The sequence below is a fragment of the Camarhynchus parvulus genome, chromosome 7 (assembly GCF_901933205.1).
Source record: "Camarhynchus parvulus chromosome 7, STF_HiC, whole genome shotgun sequence".
NCBI classification, from domain to species: Eukaryota; Metazoa; Chordata; class Aves; order Passeriformes; family Thraupidae; genus Camarhynchus; species Camarhynchus parvulus.
Window position 1 is genome coordinate 19110464 of NC_044577.1, and position 19524 is coordinate 19129987.

A 19524-nucleotide genomic window follows, 5' to 3' on the forward strand; every position below is an offset into this window, starting at 1 on the left:
CAGTTGGTGAACTCTTAGATAATAACAAGATAGAGATCTGGAGGAATTGTTACCAAAAGCTCTAAAAACTGATTGTTTTCATTGTTTGTATAATATACTATAATACAGTACTATCTAGGTTTTAAAACTTAGTTTTGACTTCATTCTGAACTTGCAAATGCATGAAAACCACTGTGTAGTATGAAATATAAATGAGTGCATAGATTGCAATGAACATCTTGCAATATGTGAAATGGCCTCAAGAGCATGCATAATAAATTCAGCCCTTTGGAGCAAAACCCTGCCTGTAGCTGAATTTTTAGGAGTGATAATTCCACTTAAAAGTATTCCCTGCTACTCAAGCACCCTGTGTCCTAAGACCTATACAGGAGAACACAGCATTAATCCTCAAACCAGCAGACTCCCAAGGCATTTAATTATGGTGAGCTCCATGTATCAGATGAAAATGGTAAAATAACTGCCTACTGTTGGGGAAGAGGTAATATTTGAAACAATCAGCAGGAAAGCCAATAAATCTGTGGAGGTTTGAGCTTGTCTTCTCTAACAGCCGTACTGTTGATGAAGTAGGGAGCAGTTGAAGGTAGCTATTTTTTATGGACTGAGTTTTAGACTACATAAAAAATATTTCACTTCTAACTTATTAAAAATATTTTTCATTTTCTCCAAGGTTATAATTTTTCTCTTTTTTTGGTGACAGTAATTTTGTGCCTGAATAATACTTCCCTTTCCTCATATCTGAATTTCAGGATTACAATATGCACTAGCTTTGCAAACTCTTGAACCTAAGCATGAGTTCATGAGCTATTTCCGAGGTTACCCATCCATTCTTTGCAAAATGGAAAAGCAGATGAATCATTATTCTTTTGAGAGCACCCCAGAAATATCATCTCAAGCTTTAGATTCTGCTTGTGTCTGTGTTTATGCCAGATGGCTCTGGCTTAGTTGGCTGGGTGGGCATTGTACTGGAAATAGTTTAACTGTACTTCATATAGCTTTATTTACTGTCTCATTAATTTTAACTTTTCCAGAAGTTTTCCCTCTTCAGATGCCATTAGGGTTAAGTTTCACGCCGTGTTAAGAATTTTAAGTAACCAGAGAGAGAGCACTTTGTCACATCACAGAAGAAAAACAGCTGTTTGAGACTGCCCAAAGTTTTGTTATTATCTTGTATTTATAAGATCTTGAAGGGGGCCTTTTTTTGTTCTGTTACTTCATACCAATCACTCATTTAAAAATTGTAATTTATGTTGTTGGCCAAAATTGTAATATAACAAAGAGTAAGTAATTTGTATTATATACATGCAAAAGCCTCTAGTTATATGGGTTTTTAAAATTTATTCCATCTGCAATTAACACCCTGTGTTCTGTATATTTATATGCTGGGTTTGACCTTTTCTCCTATTGCATGTTCTGCAAGTGCAGACTCTTATTTTGTCAGAGTGGCACAACCATTTGTCACTGAGCAAAACCTGCAAAAGAACCTGGAATGATTTGTGGTGTGTAGGTTGATTACATGTCCTTCAGAAGCCTTCTGAAGAAAGTTAACAGGACCTCATTTATTGTTGTAAACAACAAAAAGCCTCTTGTCCTAACTGCTGCTAATGTCTAAAGAGAACTTTTACTCCAAGGCATGATTTGAAGTATACTCTATTTACCTGAGGTTACTGCTGGCAAAGATTTTTCCATCACCACTTAATTTTTTTTTGTTCATGTTCCTTCTTCTGTGCACGGCCACAACATATTGAGAAAACATTCTGCAAAATAAAAAGAGTATAGGATATCCAGGTCTTGTAGAAACAGTGAATTCCCAACAGGAGTTTAATTATCAATTAGTGCTGCTTGCAGGGGCTAATCTATGAATTTCACAAGTACAGCATCCAAGGCATGACTTCAGATTATTTCAAAGAAAAATGGCTTTGTCAATAGGAACTACAGTATACTTAACTTAGAGATAAGGTGTAAAGAGACATGTATTTTACAATGCTCTTCACTTTTCCAAATAATCTAAGTACCAGTAGAGAAAACAATTCCTGCCTCTCTAGAAAGTCCTAGTATGAAACTCCTTTTCACTTTAGGGTGAGTGTTACTGTATTAAATTGATTTTGTTCACCAACTTGCAACACAAGAATTGTTGGGACTGTGGGGTGGGGAAAGGTGGTGAGAATGGGATGGTTATTTTCCTCACTATAGTTTGCAGATGTGATTGAGTTAATTTAGAAACTGAGCATTTAGAAACTTTAGTATAATTTGTTGTATTTAAGCCAAATTAGAACTTTGCACGTGAACTGTACTAGGAGGGTTAGTGAGTCTTGGCCTTGTAAATAATTTTCCTGAATGAGAAGAGCCTAAATCCAGTAGCTGGAGGAGATTTTAATCTATAAAGCCTAATAGTTCCACTTAAAAATAATTGGGTTTTTTTACTTGCCTAAAGTGACAATTAATTCTGTATAGGGTTGAACAGTAACAGCAACTGCTTGTAAGTGAAAGCATTCTTTACTGTCACGAGGGTATGCCTGGCATGAATTTTTTTGGTGTCTTTGGGGGAAATTTGCATACTTAGTGGTCCAACCTGTGTAGGTTTAGTAATAATCCTAAATTTTCAGAAATATATTTACAGGAGTGGTAAGTCAGTTATATTTACTGCAAATGATATCTTTAATTGCATTTAAAGTTGGATGAGTATTCAACTGTAGAGTATGTTGTTGTATTTATAATTCTGAGCATGTCTTCACTTTATGGGATCCCCAGACCTTCTGGAGAAATAACTGGAAGGGACTGCAGGCATTCAGGAAGGACTTTCACCTGCTTGGATGGCTTCTCCTGCCTGTGCTAGAGGCTCTGTTTCCACTGGAATCTAGCAAACTAGGGATGCCATGGACACCTGCAGTCTATGGGTTGTTTTTCTTAGGTGACTTCATCAGGCTCCAAAGGACTTCAGTTACCACTTGAACCCAGATTTTAAACAGTTTAGGTGCAGAGGGACACATCCAATGCTATGTAGTTACTGAGGTCCTAGAAGGTTGAGCTTGCAGTAAGGTGAAAAGAGTAATGATTGTCTCATCCCTGAAGGTAATGAACCATATTTTAAAGTTTCCTGAAATACTGACTTTAAGTGTCCAAATTCAGACAGGTGCCTCTAATTTTTGCCCTTGTGGTCTAAATAAGGGCCAGACCTAGTGAAACAAAAGCAAGTAGTTAGAAAAATGAAAAAGATACCAGCAGGATGGTATGGTTTTGCTAGATAAGTATGTGCAAATACTTACTTGGCTCTTAGTTGATGATAATTATATATGCTTTCAGAAATTGCAGAAAGAGGAGGCTTTTGAGAGGATTTGCATTCATGGTGGCTTGATTGACTGTGATTAATGACATTATTTTGGCTGAGTGATTTCTATTGCCTTTCTGTAAAGGCCAGAAAATGTAAAACACAGTACCAAAGTCAGAGGTGAAATGCTAGTTGTACTTAAAAATGCTGAATATGTACGATTAAAATTGAAAAGATCTCTCTGAAGAAAACTGCAGGTGTGACTATTCTTAATGTAAACTTGTATCCTAATACTGTGGACTCTTTTTAGGTCTGCTTTTCTCATTTTCAAGCATAGCCTGAAAATATGTGACATTTTGCCCTTAAATCCTCCTAATCTTCTATTTGATTACACATGTCCCACTGTAGCTATGGTCCATCAGAAAAACAAAAATAAAGCATACTTAATATGTAAAAGTCTCTGACTTGAGTTCATATTAAAAGTAAAAACAAGTGAATAAATAAAACTGTGTCCCATAGCCTTTGCCTGAGCATTGTTCTCCGCTTTCTTGAGGAATGATAACCATCTAAAATACCACTCATTTCTGATACAGTGTTTAAGTAACAACAACGAAGTAATTAACATTAACTATTTACATATATTAAAAATCCAATTTTTCTATTTTTACTCGGAAATTTTTAATCTGTTCCCTGGTAAAGAAACAATCCAGGAGTGGGGTTAGGGTTTTTAAAGACGCAATACATCCCTGATGCCCCTTAGCCAACTGTATGCCAGTTCATTAAAAACTTGCTGATCATGGGCTGCTGTTTGCAAAAGCACTAATAATACCTTTGCCAGTAACTGCCTAAGGGCAGCTGGAAGGTTTGCTCCTGGGGGAATAGCCCAGCAGCACACTGACTTGCCTTAGCTGTTCCACAGCAGGCTGACATTAAATGAAAGGCTGCCCTTCCTAAAGACATGCAATATGAATCATGCAGAAACATGCAACTGAATCAGTTCACATAGTCACAAAGTATCAGTGACCCTGAAAGAACGGAAGTAGGATTTATGGCAGCCCAATTGTCCTCTGAAACAACTGCTAGAGAGGGATTAAATGATTCAAGTGGTAATTTACAGACCCATATATGTGTAGAATTAAGTAGAAGATTCAACAAAAGTGTTGATGTCAAGTTGAATGCAATTTTCTGTAAATCATGTTTTTTGACTTTTTTTTACAGTTGCTGCTAACTTACAGAAGATAGTAGATGATCCCAAGGCCTTGAAAACATTGACTTTTAAGTTGGTAAGTAAAAGCATCAATGGAAGAAACAAACAAATTATCAAAATATTCACATAAGAATCTGGATTCTATCTCAGTTACAGATACTTTGTTGAATAAATGTGTTGCCATATAAAGTGACTGAAATTTCCATGTATTAGAGAAAAAGCTGAAACCCCGTTTTGACAGGACAGTGCCATAACTGCATGGGGAAGGAGGTTCAGTCACATGAGTTCTGAGGCAGCCTGAGGTTTAGGTGAGAAGCTGCAGTAAGAAAACCCCTGGGAAGAATTGAAGAAACAAGTAAAGCAGAGGAAACTGCAATAGCTAGGTTTACACTCCTTCACCCCCACCCCCTGAGCTCTACCCTGGCTGAAGTGTCCTCTGTTGATGGACATATTGTTCCAATCCCATTTGTTCAAACACCTGCCCCCATTTTTCTTGCACACAGGTCACCTTCTCCACTGCTTACTTCTCCTTAGTTCTTTTCAACCTTCTTTCAGTTGACCATCCACCCCTGCGTGTTGGTCTTTCTCCCACTGTATTTTATTGTTGTTTCTGCTTCTCTACCTCTTTTTGTCTTCTGTATGTATGTCATCAGACCCTGGGTTGGGGCTTGGGACTTCTTTCTGTGCTGCATTTTGTACACTGGACCATGGGTCCTTAATTTTGGTCAATATCAATTGTAGTGTGATAGATTTAATTTAATATTAAAAAATTTAAATTGCAAAATCTTGAGCCAGAATTGATGTGCTGTGTTTGTTTTTATTTATTGTTAAAATGAAGTTGAAAATTGTATATACCTAAGACTACTGAATTATTAGTTATGTAAATACCAATTAGCTTTGAGCACCTTTTGCTGATAGTGACTCAGTCACATGAGAGACTAGACTGAATGTCTGTTAGATAAGCAGGTCTCCAGAATCACAGCTCTGTTTATAAAAGCAGCTGCTGTGGAGAGCCATTTTTAGACCTAATTGATGATGATGTATTAATTCAAGATTCTTCTTCCCATGTCATTCTTTATACAGATCTGAGGAGTTTTAGCTGACTCATTTGAACTCATTTTTCCTCTTCAATCCAGTGAAATCCCCTGAACTCCCACATTCCTTGTGAGAAGGGGTTGGGATAGGGGAATAAAGACACTCAACTCAAACTCATTTTTTTCTCTGGCCTTTGCTATAAATATAGCTTAAAAACTACTGCTTTTATTTTTGCAGCTGATCTGTGCTCTTGCTGTCTAAACATCTGACTTGGCTTTATTGTGTAGTAAATGACATCTCACCAAGAGCATTAGGTAACAGATACTCCAGAGGCTCTGAGAAGCCCGGGTTTCTCATTCCCACACTTAAAATAGAGACTTGTGATTCCAAAATGTAATATCCCATGGTATCCAGGTTATGTATGTTGAAAATAAATCCACTTGAAAATTTAGGTTGGGATATTTTTTCTATTTTTTTTGGTGATTCAGTTGGATTTATTGCTGTGGTTTATGTCACATAGAATTTCAGATTCCAGTAAGTGAATGCTGATATCATCTTGCTTCTTACCATACTCAGTATTTGTAGACAATCCAAAATCAATGTCTTTGTCCCTGCTGTAGGTAAGTTCCACTGGATAGATAGGAATTCTGGAGGTTAATTTTTAACCTTAGTTTCTTCCTCATACTTTTGACCTAAGTTTCCTGCACTAGTTCCTATTTTCACAGGGAAAGACCATAACAAGAAGTATTCTAATTTATTTTTCTCCTTGGATTAATTCAATATATGTTCTACTTCTGCTTATTTCTGCATTGTATAGTGAAGTTGCTACATGAATTGTTGCCTATTGAGAGAGTTCTCATATCTTTGTATGCATTACTGAGTCAGATATCTGAATAGTAACCAGGAGTGATGATCTCAGACCTTTAACTTGCTGCTTCTGTGGAATAAGAGATGTGAGATACTATCTGAAGAGAGAACTTCTGTTCTCGGAGTCTGCTCAAAGTAAATTTGAAGGAGTAGCCTGATGTAATACTTCTACAAGTGTCAACACAGTTGTATTTCTGGTCATGAAAATTCAAAGGATTGTGTCAGTGCACCTTCTATGCACAATCTGAGAGCTCTTGACCTTACAGCACATGTTCACAGACCAGTTCTATTAAAGGGTTCAACTGCTACTAATGCAAAAAAGGATCAAAAGCTTGTTCTGTTGGATATTTTGTGATATGCAAAAGAATGTGAAGGCATCTGTCATAAGTAAGTTAGCATTGCACACTTTTAATCAAATTCTATTAATATTTTGACTTATCTACCATATAGATAAAAAATATATAAACCCCTTTATTTAAAATGTTACTTTTGTCCTAGAGAAGCAACTTTGGTGTTTGAAAATCAAAACAGAAATACTCTGCCTCCAGCATATTTTTTCTAAAAGAGGTCTGAAGTAATTGTTTAGTTCTGAGCAAAGTGGTTTTATATTCTTTCTGTTATATATGAAAAATGAACTGATCACTTGTGCCAGTTTGTTTTGTGACAGGCTTTACTGAAGAATCTAAACTGTACAGTTTTAAGTACTAGATTGTACTGTCGGGAGGGAGCTGTCCTTTTGCAAATACTAGTATTTACTATTTTACTGAAGACTGCTTCAGTTTCTTGTTTAAAAATTCAGTTGGTTGGTGAACTAACTTGCTGGCTGGACTCATGAGACATTTGCTGTGTACAGCACAGTGGTAAAAAGTGGATTCTATACATGTATATTAGATGCTCTTGATGAGTAAAACTGTTTACTCCCATGAAAAAGCAAATTTGGCTCTAGTCTGGAAAGTTTGGTTTAAAGATTTTGGATATTTCGGTGTCCATTTTCAAGTATTTTTTTTCCATAATTTTTAATATTGACTACAAGAGTTTGCTAAAATTAAGGATGCAATTGTTTGCATGCTGACTGAGGCCACATGAAGCAGTCTAAAAGCTTTCCTTCAATCAAGCTGTTTGCTGACTGGGCGATATGGGGAAAATTTATATCCTGGCTGTCAAATGCTCCTTTGCAGCATGATATACTAAACATTTCTGTTTGTACTTGCAGGCCTCTGGCTGTGATGGCACTGAGATTCCTGATGAAGTGAAACTGATTGGTTTTGCTCAGTTAAGTGTCAGCTGATGTCTGTCCCTTGACCCCAAGCCGAATTGTGAGATTGCGAAAAAGCCAGCTTAGATGCAAAGGAAAATTAATGCACCACACACTGAGTTCTGCTTCATTATCTAGCAATTCACAAAGTCAGAACAAGCAAAGCCCACAGCTACACCGCTGCTGTTAACGTTCAAAATGCTCCTAAATGTCTCTTAGAAGTTGATTTGGATTCCCCCAAAGTGAAAAGCCTGTGGAAATGCTCTCAGGTGGCTGTATTTATTGGTTACAAAAGGAACTTTCTACCAAGCTTACTTCTTTCATAGACTTTGAGTGATACTATTTTACCTGTACTTGTGGTTGATAATACTGTCTCTGTTCTGTTACATTTAGAAATTAACATACATATAAAAGTTTAGAAATATTAGCCAAACTTGAATTCTAGTTTTAAAAAGAGACTGTGAATTTTATTTTTCATATATTTATGCATTACACATACTAGTAATAAGAAAATTATTTCACTTGATTATGTGCTATTTGCAGTTAATCTCCCACTATTTAAAAAAGTTTCAGGTATGTCTTTGAAGTATTTAGTAACTTCTAGGGGTTTTTTGAAATAATTTGATCCGGCATTAGCAAGCTTTTGTTGGTTGTGTGTCAAAAAAACAATCCACAAACTGATCCTCAAGGGAGTGGGAGGTGCCTTGCAGATATTAATGTTTTAAGAATGTGCCTGAGGCTGCTTATATAAATAATCTCCATTTTCTAGAAGTACCATACATATGGTACAATAAATATAAATATATATAGTTATCTGAGCGAGGAGGGGATATACAGTAGCAAAGGTGTTAGAGTATTTTGGCTATGCTTTATTGGGGAGTCTATGAGCTAGAGCTACTGTGAACTGCTGTTAAGGTAGAACGCTTACTGTGTCCATCTCTGATCTGACTTACCCTTAAAACCAGTTTCATAAAAGTGAATAAAAACTTGAAGAATGGAACTGAAGCTTTATTTGAAGTTCTGCTAAATACCAAGGTGGAGTGAAAATAATAGGGCTTTGTGCAATGATCAAGTAAAATTCTATTACAAAGAAAACACTTCAACCCAAGTAGCCCTCTGCTTAACCTGTGACATAGATGTTATGGAGTTAGGGAACCTTAGAAAGACTTCCACATTTGGAGACATGTTTCTCAGAGGTTACACTTTAAACTACTTCCTAGTTAATCCTAGATAAGTGGCAGCTCTTTAATGTACTGAAAATGGCAAATATATATTGTTAAGAGAAGTTATTTATAATGCCTTGTCATAATCGTTGAGGTGTTCTAGAACTATTTGCATACAACTCAATGTAATCCCATCCCATCCTACTGTTTACATGATGATTACTCCAAGATGACTGCAAAGATTAAAAAAAAAATTAAAATAAAGATGTATTGCACAAACTGATTTGTATTTTGAGTTTCCATGCTCTGAGTGGATTACAGAGTTGTTACTACAAAAGGCTGCCGCCCTTAGTTTGGGAGCAGCAGCTGGGGAGGAGGAGGAGGAGGGGGTTGCTTTGTCTCCTTGCTCTCCAAGACTTTGCCAAAGCCATTTTTAAGGCTCCCAAGGGCTTACTTCAAGAAATAAATGTTTTTTTTCCCGGGGCAGGCCCTGTGCTGCTGGTTTGTGTGAGTGGAGAGCGGGACGGCCCGGGGTTTAAAAAAATGACTGCGGATCGGCGGCCCAGGTGAGGCACCCTGGGGCCGGTCAGGCCTCTCGGGGCTGCTGGTGCCGGCCGAGCCCAGGCTCACGGGCGCGAACAGGCCGTGAGTGAGCCTTTCCCGGGGACCTGGGCACTGTCTGCGGCTCCCGGGCTGGGCTGCCTCTGGCTCCTGGCAGCTGTGCGGCTGCGAACAGGGTGAGTGAGCCTTTCCCGGGGCCTGGGCCCTGTCTGCGGGCCCGTGCTGGCCGTGGCCCGGGTGCCGGGCAGGCCTGGGCCGGCTGTGCGGCCTCAGGGCGCAGCGCGGCGCTGTGCGGGGCAGGACCGGTTCGCAGCTGGCTCTTCACCTTTGTGCCCGAGTGCGAGTAAGTAAAAAAGGGACCTGAAGCGTGCACATACCAGCGACCCAGGTGAAATCTTGCAGCACGGCGATGGGGTGGGGCTAAATTCTGAGCGTTGCTATGGGATTATTTTTATGTACATTTCTCTAACCATTGCGCTGTTATTGACTAATCCAATTAGTCAATAACAGTACTGCTCCAGTACTTTCTCAGATGAAGTGAATGTTCAAGGAAGCTTCTTGTTTTCACTGTTCTAGAAAAAGAAGTGGAATATATATAGAATATATATCTGGATGAAAATCATGTTCCACTCGCTATACACCTCCCCAGAAGCTGGGAAAAAGTGTTGGGATATGAGTAGCAACTGTCAAAAGTGCTCATCTGCTGTGCTGGTTGGGGCTGCAGGAGGTATCTAAATAAAGAATCTAATGCTTTAATTGAGGCAGTCAGCAGTATTGTACCAAGATAAAGTTGTAACAGTTGTTGCTCACTTGTGGTCTGATGCAGAAACATGGTGATGCTTCTGTGGTTCAGTGAGGCAGCAAATTCATGTGGCACTGTTGTCACAGCTGTGTTGGGTTCTAAAACTTTTTTCTTGTTTTTACTGCTGAGATATTGTGTATAAATACAATGTGAGCAAAATGCATTTTTGAAAAGGTAGAAAGGGTAGTTATAGTGTGTTAAAATGATGTTCGTAAGTAGTTTATACTTCTAGTATATACAGAAGGTAAAAAGTTGAAAATATATAGTGTGTTGCAGTAGAAAACAGTGAGCAAGCTATGGTGAGTAGAAGTAAATGGCAAACATCATAGTAATTTATATTATTATAAACACATTTTTTTTATTATTTTATACACTTTCTCTGTTGAGTAATAAGGGAGAAATCTAGCAGCTATTAATTTGTTCATGTTTTCATGAAAAGTGTTAAGAAGTGGGGTGAAGTTCTTATATGTGTGACATTACTTGCCCCAAAATAGTAGTGATGCTGGTAGTGCTGGCTACAGCACCTGTCTTGTTTGAAAGAAGAGGTCTCTAATTAATGAGGTGAAGCTGAACAGGGGAGCTACCATGTAGCTGTCTCTAAGGCCAGGAAAATAGAGCTTAATTAGATGGTGCTAAAAATATAATCATCTGTGTGGTGATTATATGCCAGTGCCTGCAGCTGGGCACTTGCAGGCTCTGTGGGCTGATTAATGTCAGTGTCCATGGAGCCAGCCATGCCAGTGTGCTGTGCTTCAGCTTGCTGAAAGTAGCTCTGTGGACTGAGATGAAAGTCAGTCAAAACGCAGTTTTGCATTTATTAGTTTCAAAGTGTTAGGATGAATATAAACATAGAATTTAGCTTAGCACAAAGCCAGATCTGGAGACTGGTTTTGCATGTGTAAAGGAGTGGGAGAGAAGGGACATTTCCAGCCTTTTATCCTGTGGGACTCCAGCGTGGGCTTTAGGCCAGGAAAGCTGTTTCCCATGCTGGCAACATATGCTTTTTGTGCCAAGAGAACAGGAGCACATGTCTTCCTTCTGACAAGCGCTGACCTCAAATCTTCCCACTAACGTGTACAGAGTTGTGCATTCAAACTGCAATTCAGCTAGCTCGCTTGATAAGTATTCTTGTTTTCTGAAATATTACTTTATGTACTATCACAATTTCCTCTGTTGCCCTAGAACACCCTTTGTGAGTGGGAGTGGAAGGAGGAGCAGGGAAATTAGGAAACAACTGAATTTTCTCTCTCCCATGTTCTCTCCTAAGATAAAGATGTGTGCCTTTTCACATAGCTTGGTCCATTGTCACATCTCCAATTTTGGGGCTTCCAGAGCAGTCCTATGAAATTTGATTGTGAGGCATCTCTCTTCAAAATGTTTTTAAACATCGTTATTTCTCTGAGAGGGAATGCTGTGTGCTGCTTATAAATGGTGTGCCTCCCCCTCATGCTTTTCTTTAATCAGAGATCTGTTTTCCTTTTCACCACCTACCTCTGCATAATGATGTTGAATGGTGAGATTTGCCTGTGCCTGAAATCAATTAGCTCTGATGAGGACTCTGACACAGACCTAAAACATTGCTAATTGAGTGCATTGAAAATGCTGATTTCTGTTTAGCAGGGAGCAGAGGATGTTGCCACCCATTCCCACCTTACCCTCCCACATTTTACCAAAGCAGCAAAAAACCCAAAAGAAAACCTTGTTGATAACAAATTAGTCTATTTTTTCTCTGAATCAATTATGATAAAACTTTATTCAGTCACTTGCTGTAGGTTTTTCTGTTGCATCAAGTGGGCAGCCTTTCCACTGTCTTGCAGTGTACTCATGCATGTGCATGCACAAAGAATGCTAATTATTTTAAAATGAGAACTCAGAAAAGGATCAGGAACCTACATCTTTGAGTTCCCTGTGCTTGAGCTCTGCTAATGAACAGCCAGGTTTACTCAAACCACAAAAACTCCAGCAAAGTCTGGTTTCCTTGCATTTTATTGCACAGTGGCCCAGCTGATGAAATAATCCAGGCAAATTAGTTGAGCATTGTGACATTTTAGTTATTCATTTTCCCTCAATGACTAAGAGTAACATTGCAATGGACATAACAATGTGGTTTTATATCTGCTTTATGATTGTTAGATTGATGCTCATCAAGCTGCTTTCACAGTTGTTTTCATCTGAGATGTTGAATCAAACTGAGTAGTTGAGAAGCTGTCTGCTACTAATAACATTGTGAATATGGGCAATGGTGGCTCAGTGAGCAATTACAGAGACATGGAAGAGTATGTGGTAAGAAGGAGAAATATAATTTTCCCTGCATAAACCAATAAGGAGGCAATCTTGCCCTTTTTGGGACATGCATAATTTTCAAGCATGAATTTGAAAGGCTGTGCTTGTTTATTGTCTCAGTAGGGTGTAGGAAATCACTTATGCAAGTGGATGTGTTTATGTAGAGGGAGAGATATACAAAATAGAATTGGAGTAGATGGAAAATACATGCCTTTCCTCAATTTTTCCCCTTCTAAAAATTAATAAAAAATCAGTAATGTTTCAAATAGGGAGGTTTATTTTTATTTATTTATTCTTACAGAAAGAGACCAAATTGTTACCTGGTTCTTTTTCATCTATGTAATCATTCAGACTCATTAAGGAAAGATGCTGTTCATGAGTAGGAGTGCTGGGGTTCTTTAGATTTACTTTGAGTAAAAAGGCTTTCTGAGTTGTGCCATGTTTACTCTGTAGACCCCATCAATCTAGCTTTCTTTCCTTTGGGGAAAATTGAGTTATGACATATCAAAATGTATGGGAATGTGTGGTTATTTGGTAATACAATTGTCTTTTCACATAAAAAGCAGTGTGCATAGCTGTCATCAACAGGCAATTATAAATAATGAAGCAGAAGAACCAGAGAGTGTCTAGAGGGTTTGAGTAGGTGGACTTTGTGCTACTCTTGTCCTATAAAAATAAATCAGTAGGCAAAAAGATTTAAACTCACAGGTAGTAAAACTGCTGTGTCCTGGAAGACAGGCTGTGTAGCACTAAATTGCTGCTTTAAGGGAGAAGCTTGCATTTCTACCTGCATCTGTTTTTGAAAGCGTGGAATTGGTTTTACAAAGCATTCTGGTATTGGGAGGGGGGAAAACCCGCCGGACAGCTTCCCCCCCAGCCCACACCTGTACTGTACCTGTGGTGGTTTATAATGTAGAGGGCAAGGAAGGCTTTTGAAGACTGTTACCTTACCTCTGGTATTTGTATTAAGGTTGCTGTAAGTTTGGTTGTTTCCTTCTGGCAAATGAGAATCTTTTGCCAGGGCCCTGCATCGTGCTACTGCTTTGCTATTGACCAAGGAAGAACAAAGTGTAAATGGTCAGCAAACACAAGTATTTCGGAAGAAGGGAGGCGTGGGTGTCAGTGCTGCCTCTTCTGCCCGGCCTCCCCGGGGTCAGGCCGTGCTGCCGCTGCTCTCTCCGTGCTGCCGGGCCGCGGTGCAGCTGCAGCTCCCGGCCCGCCGAGTGCGCTCCCTGCTCCCCCGGCGGGAACTGAGCTGGCGGCTTTGCCTCTGAATGTGCCTGAGCCAGAAGTTAGCAGGGCTCCATTCTGATGTAAAAAGTACCTTCCTAGAGGTAAATTTACTTTGCCTTTTTTGCAGGATTTTGTACTTAGGCAAAGAAATTGATTTTGCGGTTTCCCAGATTGCTTCTGTTGCAGAGATCTTATCGCATAAACTGAAAGCTGCAGCTTTCTGATAGTGCAAGATGGGCAATTTGTGAAATTAAATAAAATTCCTACCCCTTTTTTTCAGCTTTGTGGAAAGCTTTTTGTGAAGTATTTACAGTGAGGAAAAGTGCAATGGTTATCTGGTTAAGGTTGTTAAACCTGCAACTCTTCCCATCATCTCATAGAATCAGCTAGAATCCTGTTGCATTCATGATCTATTCTCTCTGACTCTCTTTCTTCTCTCTCCTTGTTAGATCGCCTCTGATTAAAACAAAGCACTGGAGCATTTACTCTGTATTATGAGAAATAGGAAGAGGGTGGAGAAATCTGCCTTGAATTAGAACAGAGGATCCAGAGGGAAGGACCATTATTGAAGTCTTGGCCCCATGAATTACTAATACTTCACAACAGCTTCAGTGGGACTAAAATTTCACTCCCAATCTGTGTCGATTATGAGCTCCTCAGTTTACTCCTGGGGCTATAAAATGGAAAAGGATCCAATCCTGATTAAAGAGTAGGTGTGATTTGAATGGAAGGTGATTACTAAAATCTCTCTGAAGTCTTCTACCCTGCTTGTGCTGCAAGCTTTTCTTATTTATAATAGCATAGCAGAGCTATCCAAGCAGAAAATTACACCAGAGAGAAATAGTTTTCTGATTATCTCTGATTAGGTTCAGTGCTAACCTTGTAAATTTGCCTGTCAGGTGGGGCACTGCCAAATCACCCATAAACCTGATCTTCTACAAAAGATGGAAAGGGTGAGGAAACACCTGCACTTTTGTATTGCTTGATGCTTTCTTTTTTTGTTTTTTCTCCAAAAGGATTTTGGCAAAGATGAATCTAGACTCTTGGACAAGTGCTACTGAGCTACAATTTAGTTACATTAATTACTCATTTAGAAGAGCTTTGTGTTCATGGAATTCTGTGTATTTATGTGTATGGATTTATATTTGTTATATCAAACATGTAATTTTGGCCTAAATGCAGTGAGTTTGTTAGAAAAGATGTTAGAGTTGTGGGAAGAAGACAGAATGTGTACTACTCCTGAAAATACTGCTTTTCATCATGGTGTGGCTCCTGATATGATTAAAACTGCAGTTTCACAAATATGTACTTTCAGAACTGTTCAGATAAATCTGTTGCCAATTGTCTGATGTGTTCCAGGCAGCAGAAAACCCCACAAATTTTAGAGCAGTGTAACTGAAGTAATGCCTTTATGATTGGTAATTTCTCAAAGATGATTTTATATAAAAGAAGATAAGCATGCATCTCATGTTGACCATTTAGATAATTTTAAAGGTATATGAAAATAGATTTTATGGTTTCTAGCATTTGCTTGCTTCTTAGCATTTCTTCTGGCCAGTCTTTCAAAATGTCCTGTGGAACATTTTAAAATTATTTAAAGAATGAAAAATAGTGTACTTTGTTCTAGGATCGGCAGCATCTGTGGCAGCTATGCACACAAATAAATCTAATTTGGTCCAAATGTTAATGTGTGTCCTGCTAACAAGAACACACTTTGGTGGAAATCAGACAGAATGGAACTGATTGGGAAAGGTACATAACAGAGAGAGAGATATGTATGCTGTCTTACCCATGCAAAGATTAGCGCTCAAGTAGACTCCATAAAAGCCTAAAAATAAATTAACACAGTTCAGTTATTTTTATTGGTTTCCTTCTCCTCTCCCCCCAAACCAGTCTTTCCATGAACAATCATAATTTGGGACCATGTAAAATGAATCACAATGGCAGCCTAGTAATGGTGGTACTTCACTGTTGTGCAGAGAGCTGCCTGCCTGGACAGGGTTCTGGCACTGGCAGCCCTATTTGGGCTGTTCCAGTCTTACCTCCAGCATCAGGTAGTTTTGAGACTTTCCTCGATCGAGGGAATGTGCCAGCCCTGAACCTTCCATTGCTCTTGGCAATTTTGCTGAGAACCAGTTCAGTTTGTCATAATTTTGTGAAAATGAGACAAGCTGCCTCAAGCCTGCCAGCTCAGTGCTGACTCCTCCAAGGCACATCAGTAGCTGGAGAGTGCCTGCAGGCTCCACCTTCCTGAGTTTTACTGTTGCATTACTTCAGAGCTAAAGGATAATAGAAGCATGCAACAGAGGTGCTTTTTGCAAGAGTCTCAGAAATATTTAACATTTACTTTGGATAGAACAAAATATGTATTCAGATAAAAAGATAGAGGCCTTGTCTTAGAAATGTCCTCTCTGATTTCACACCACTGACATATTGCAGTCTGGCCATCCCCTAGGCAGGCCATCAGTATGAGAGAACTGTTAGGTACCCTGTGCATTATTCCCTGCTGAGGCTTAAGAACAACAGAGAAACAACCTGAACATTTGCTAAATCTATACAGACTGTATTCTCCTTATAAATTCTTACAGCTAGTACTGTCCTGCTAGTCTTCATTACATGCACTTTTAATTGTTTAATGACCGGAACTCACATGCTGCTCTTCCCTTTACCAACTAGGGTAATGTGAATTTTTTGCCTGTTTCAGAGCTTCATCACTTTCAATTCGTTTTGCCCTATAACTGGGGCAATTTAATTAGCTAGAGGTGGGCTATGATCTCCTTCATTGCTTGTCACAGGACTCAGGGTTTGCAGTCTTTTCCCATCAAGCAGTACCAGCAAATGTTTGGGAGCAGTGCATTTAAGTGGGATCTCTAATTGTTCCACAGGGCTGCAGAGCACAACAAACTTGGCAGGACAGACACATGTACATGCTAAATAAATATGGTTGTGATAAATTTATACACAGATGCTACTGTAATGTCCAGAGAGGGGATGTATCCTGCTTTAACAACCTGCTGTGATACAGTTCTAAGGAAGGCAAACCCCATCCCTGGTCTGGTAGGTTGGTTGTGTTTCTGACTTCACTGTGAAGCTCAGCTAATGCTCCCACTGGAAATGCCAGTGAGGAAAACCACCAAGTGCAAAAAGCCATAATATAATGAAGACACAAGAGTGTGAAGTCTAGAAAACTGCATTAATAAAGAAAGAAATACAGCAGTCATGGATTGGAGCTGTAGCATGAGAGATATGTATGTCATTGTGTTTAATGGACTCCAGCATTAGGGTCTCACAAGTAAGTGTAATATTCTGCATATGATGTATTATTTTAGGAAACTATATATTGCATTATCTAAAAGTGTATGATGTTCTACATCTTTTCTTTCATAAGGATAGGTGCATTAGTTACCATGAGCACTGTGCAGATCTGAGGGAAAGGAAAATTGTAACCAATGGCTCTTACAAACTGCAAAATTACATAAAATTGCTTTTCAGTCCAGTAATGTCATGGCTGTGATATCCAATCTTGTGTGCTCTGAAAGGATTAGAAGAAACAAAAACCTTACTCCATTTTGAAAAAAGATCCTGAGCTGTTGTAGGGAATTTTTTTCTCAGTTATGAAATCTATAGGTAGCTGTGTGGGATGAATGCTTCTTATATTGACCCTTGGATTGCTGGGTCTTGAAACAAATTTATCTTTTCCTGTTGCATATTTGGTGGGGGGTTTTTTGGTATACTTTGTCTTTTAAAAGAACAATAAGAGTTGATATGGTTTGCTTTGGTTTGGAGTGTTCTACACCAACCCTGCAGAATTTTTCAGCAAAGGGCAGGTAAAGTGGTTAAGAGTGCACAGGCTGTAGTTTTCCTGATGAGTGAAACTTTATATTTACTTATTTTTTAGGAAGATTGAGGGGAAAACCAAAATGAGAGCTTCCTCCAGCTTTTGTGAGGTGAAAATGTAAAAATTAAAGTTCATATTCCTTCTTTGCTTGAGCTTTGTGCTATACGTGGGGAAGAGATTTGAAAGAAAAGAGCATAAGCAAAATTGGCAAATAGTGTGAATACAATACCTGTACAAATAGCTAATGCAAGTAGCTGAGAAGTCTTGGTCTGTAATTTAGGTGAGATTATTTTTGCCTCCAGGACTGATCTTGCTTCCTCTTTGTAGGATCACAAAGGGGTTGGATAAGTAGCTATGTTGTGTTTTTTTCTGGCCACAGGGCAAATGCTTCTACAGATTATTTCTGGTAACATTGGTTCTGCCCAGTAATTTCAATAATGTGTATTTTGTATTTGTATAAGAAAATACCTAGCCTGATTAGGCCAGGAAATATGAACTAAGCACTGAAATACTTTGTGATGATTTAGCAGTCAAGAATTTCAGAGGTTGCCAAATTCTATTATTAAAGATGATGCTAATTAATCAAGAATCTAAACTAGCACCTAACTCAGGCTTAGCTGTAACACAGGAATAATTCTAGGAATTTTGCAAAATTATTCCCAGTATCAAAGTCTGTGACAGCAGACCTTTTTGTTGTCATGTGTTGTGACCTGTAACAAATTTACAGCCTTGCGGGACTTGTATGTCAAGGATGTGAATTATATGGAGTGAAATCAATGTAAAACTCATGTACTCAAATTATAGTGAATTAAAAATTTTGTGTTAATTACTCATTTGGAAAAGAGAAGTATGTGAACTAAGATCACTATGATCAGAATAATGACTGAAAGCACTTCAATGCCCACGTTACTGTACTTCCTTTAGCAGTTTGCCCAGAAGTTATTCAGATTATTTTTAACCTCATGAATCGTAAGTATTTCAAAAGTAGCCTTCAATATTTAAGTGTGTAGCAAATTCATTTATTTATTGTATTTTAATCCATTCAGATGATGGATTCAGTATATCATCACTATAAGGATGACTTCTTTTTTCACTTCTGCCATGATCTTCTTTAATTTGGTGTTGAAATTTGAAGACCTTCTAACCAGGAGGATATGGGATGTCAGAGGGAGAGTGGAAAGCTTCTATCAGCTTTGGATTTTGTCTGTTGGAATAGACTATATCACATTTGGGGAGAATTACACAGGCAAAGGAACGTGTCCTTTCCTTAATTCTTTCGAGTGAAAGAAACCTTTCTAGCCAGACAGTAGCAATGGTTAAGCTCTTGGATCCTTGTTTTTAAAATTGTTTTAATTCAATCTGTCCCTTTTTCTAACCAGATAGTCATACTATAAGTAATAAAAGACTCAGGCACTGAGGATAGACGTTGGCAAAAAGCAAATGCTCAGCATTGTGTTTCTGTACTGTGACACAAAGTTGTGCATTTGGTTGCACTGTTCACAGCTCGTGCTGTGTGAGCCAGAGGAGCCAGCCAGTCAGAGCACAGAAAGCTGTACTGTGTAACTTCTGTAAGTAATTGTCTGGACGAGGACTGTATTTGCAGCAAACCTTTTATGAGTTGACTGCACATGAAGAATAATCTTCCAGATAATGAGCACATTTGAGAATCTTGATAACTATTCATGGGCAATTTTCAGGCAGATGCCAAATGAGTTCAGCTAACGTCACTCATCAAGGGCAGTATTTTGCCAATATTTTGGAATGCTGCTGTCTCTGTGAGAGGCTGTTGATCTTTCTTTCAAAAAAGCCTGTCCTATGTAAGTGCAGTTGCAATAATGTGTCTAGATCACAGTGGATGCCCCTGATAGAAGCCACAGCTCTTGAAGCCTGGCTGGTTGCCACAGCTGTAACCCATGCCGTGCCACTACTGCTGAGGGAGGTGCTGGGTGCAGGCAGGCAGGATGCTGAGTCCTGGGGATGACCCTGGGTGGGAAGCCAAGGGAGATCACAGCTGT

The 19524-nt window shown here is 38.8% G+C and overlaps 1 protein-coding gene and 1 long non-coding RNA gene across 3 annotated transcripts in view; one reads left to right on the forward strand and one right to left on the reverse strand.

Annotated features, from left to right (window-relative positions):
- Positions 1-9072, forward strand: part of STK39 (serine/threonine kinase 39) — a 74924-nt gene extending 65852 nt beyond the window's left edge. For both annotated transcript variants that reach the window (XM_030952364.1, XM_030952363.1), the window contains exons 16-17: positions 4484-4548; positions 7588-9072. In XM_030952364.1, coding sequence (XP_030808224.1) covers positions 4484-4548; positions 7588-7662 — 140 coding nt within the window. In that variant the 3' untranslated portion in view covers positions 7663-9072. The remainder of the gene's footprint in view (positions 1-4483; positions 4549-7587) is intronic.
- Positions 9073-15460: 6388 nt separating this feature from the next.
- The window catches only part of LOC115905909, a 156373-nt gene continuing 152309 nt past the window's right edge, over positions 15461-19524 (reverse strand). The window contains exon 4 of the long non-coding RNA XR_004060889.1: positions 15461-15499. This is a non-coding gene — a long non-coding RNA (uncharacterized LOC115905909). The remainder of the gene's footprint in view (positions 15500-19524) is intronic.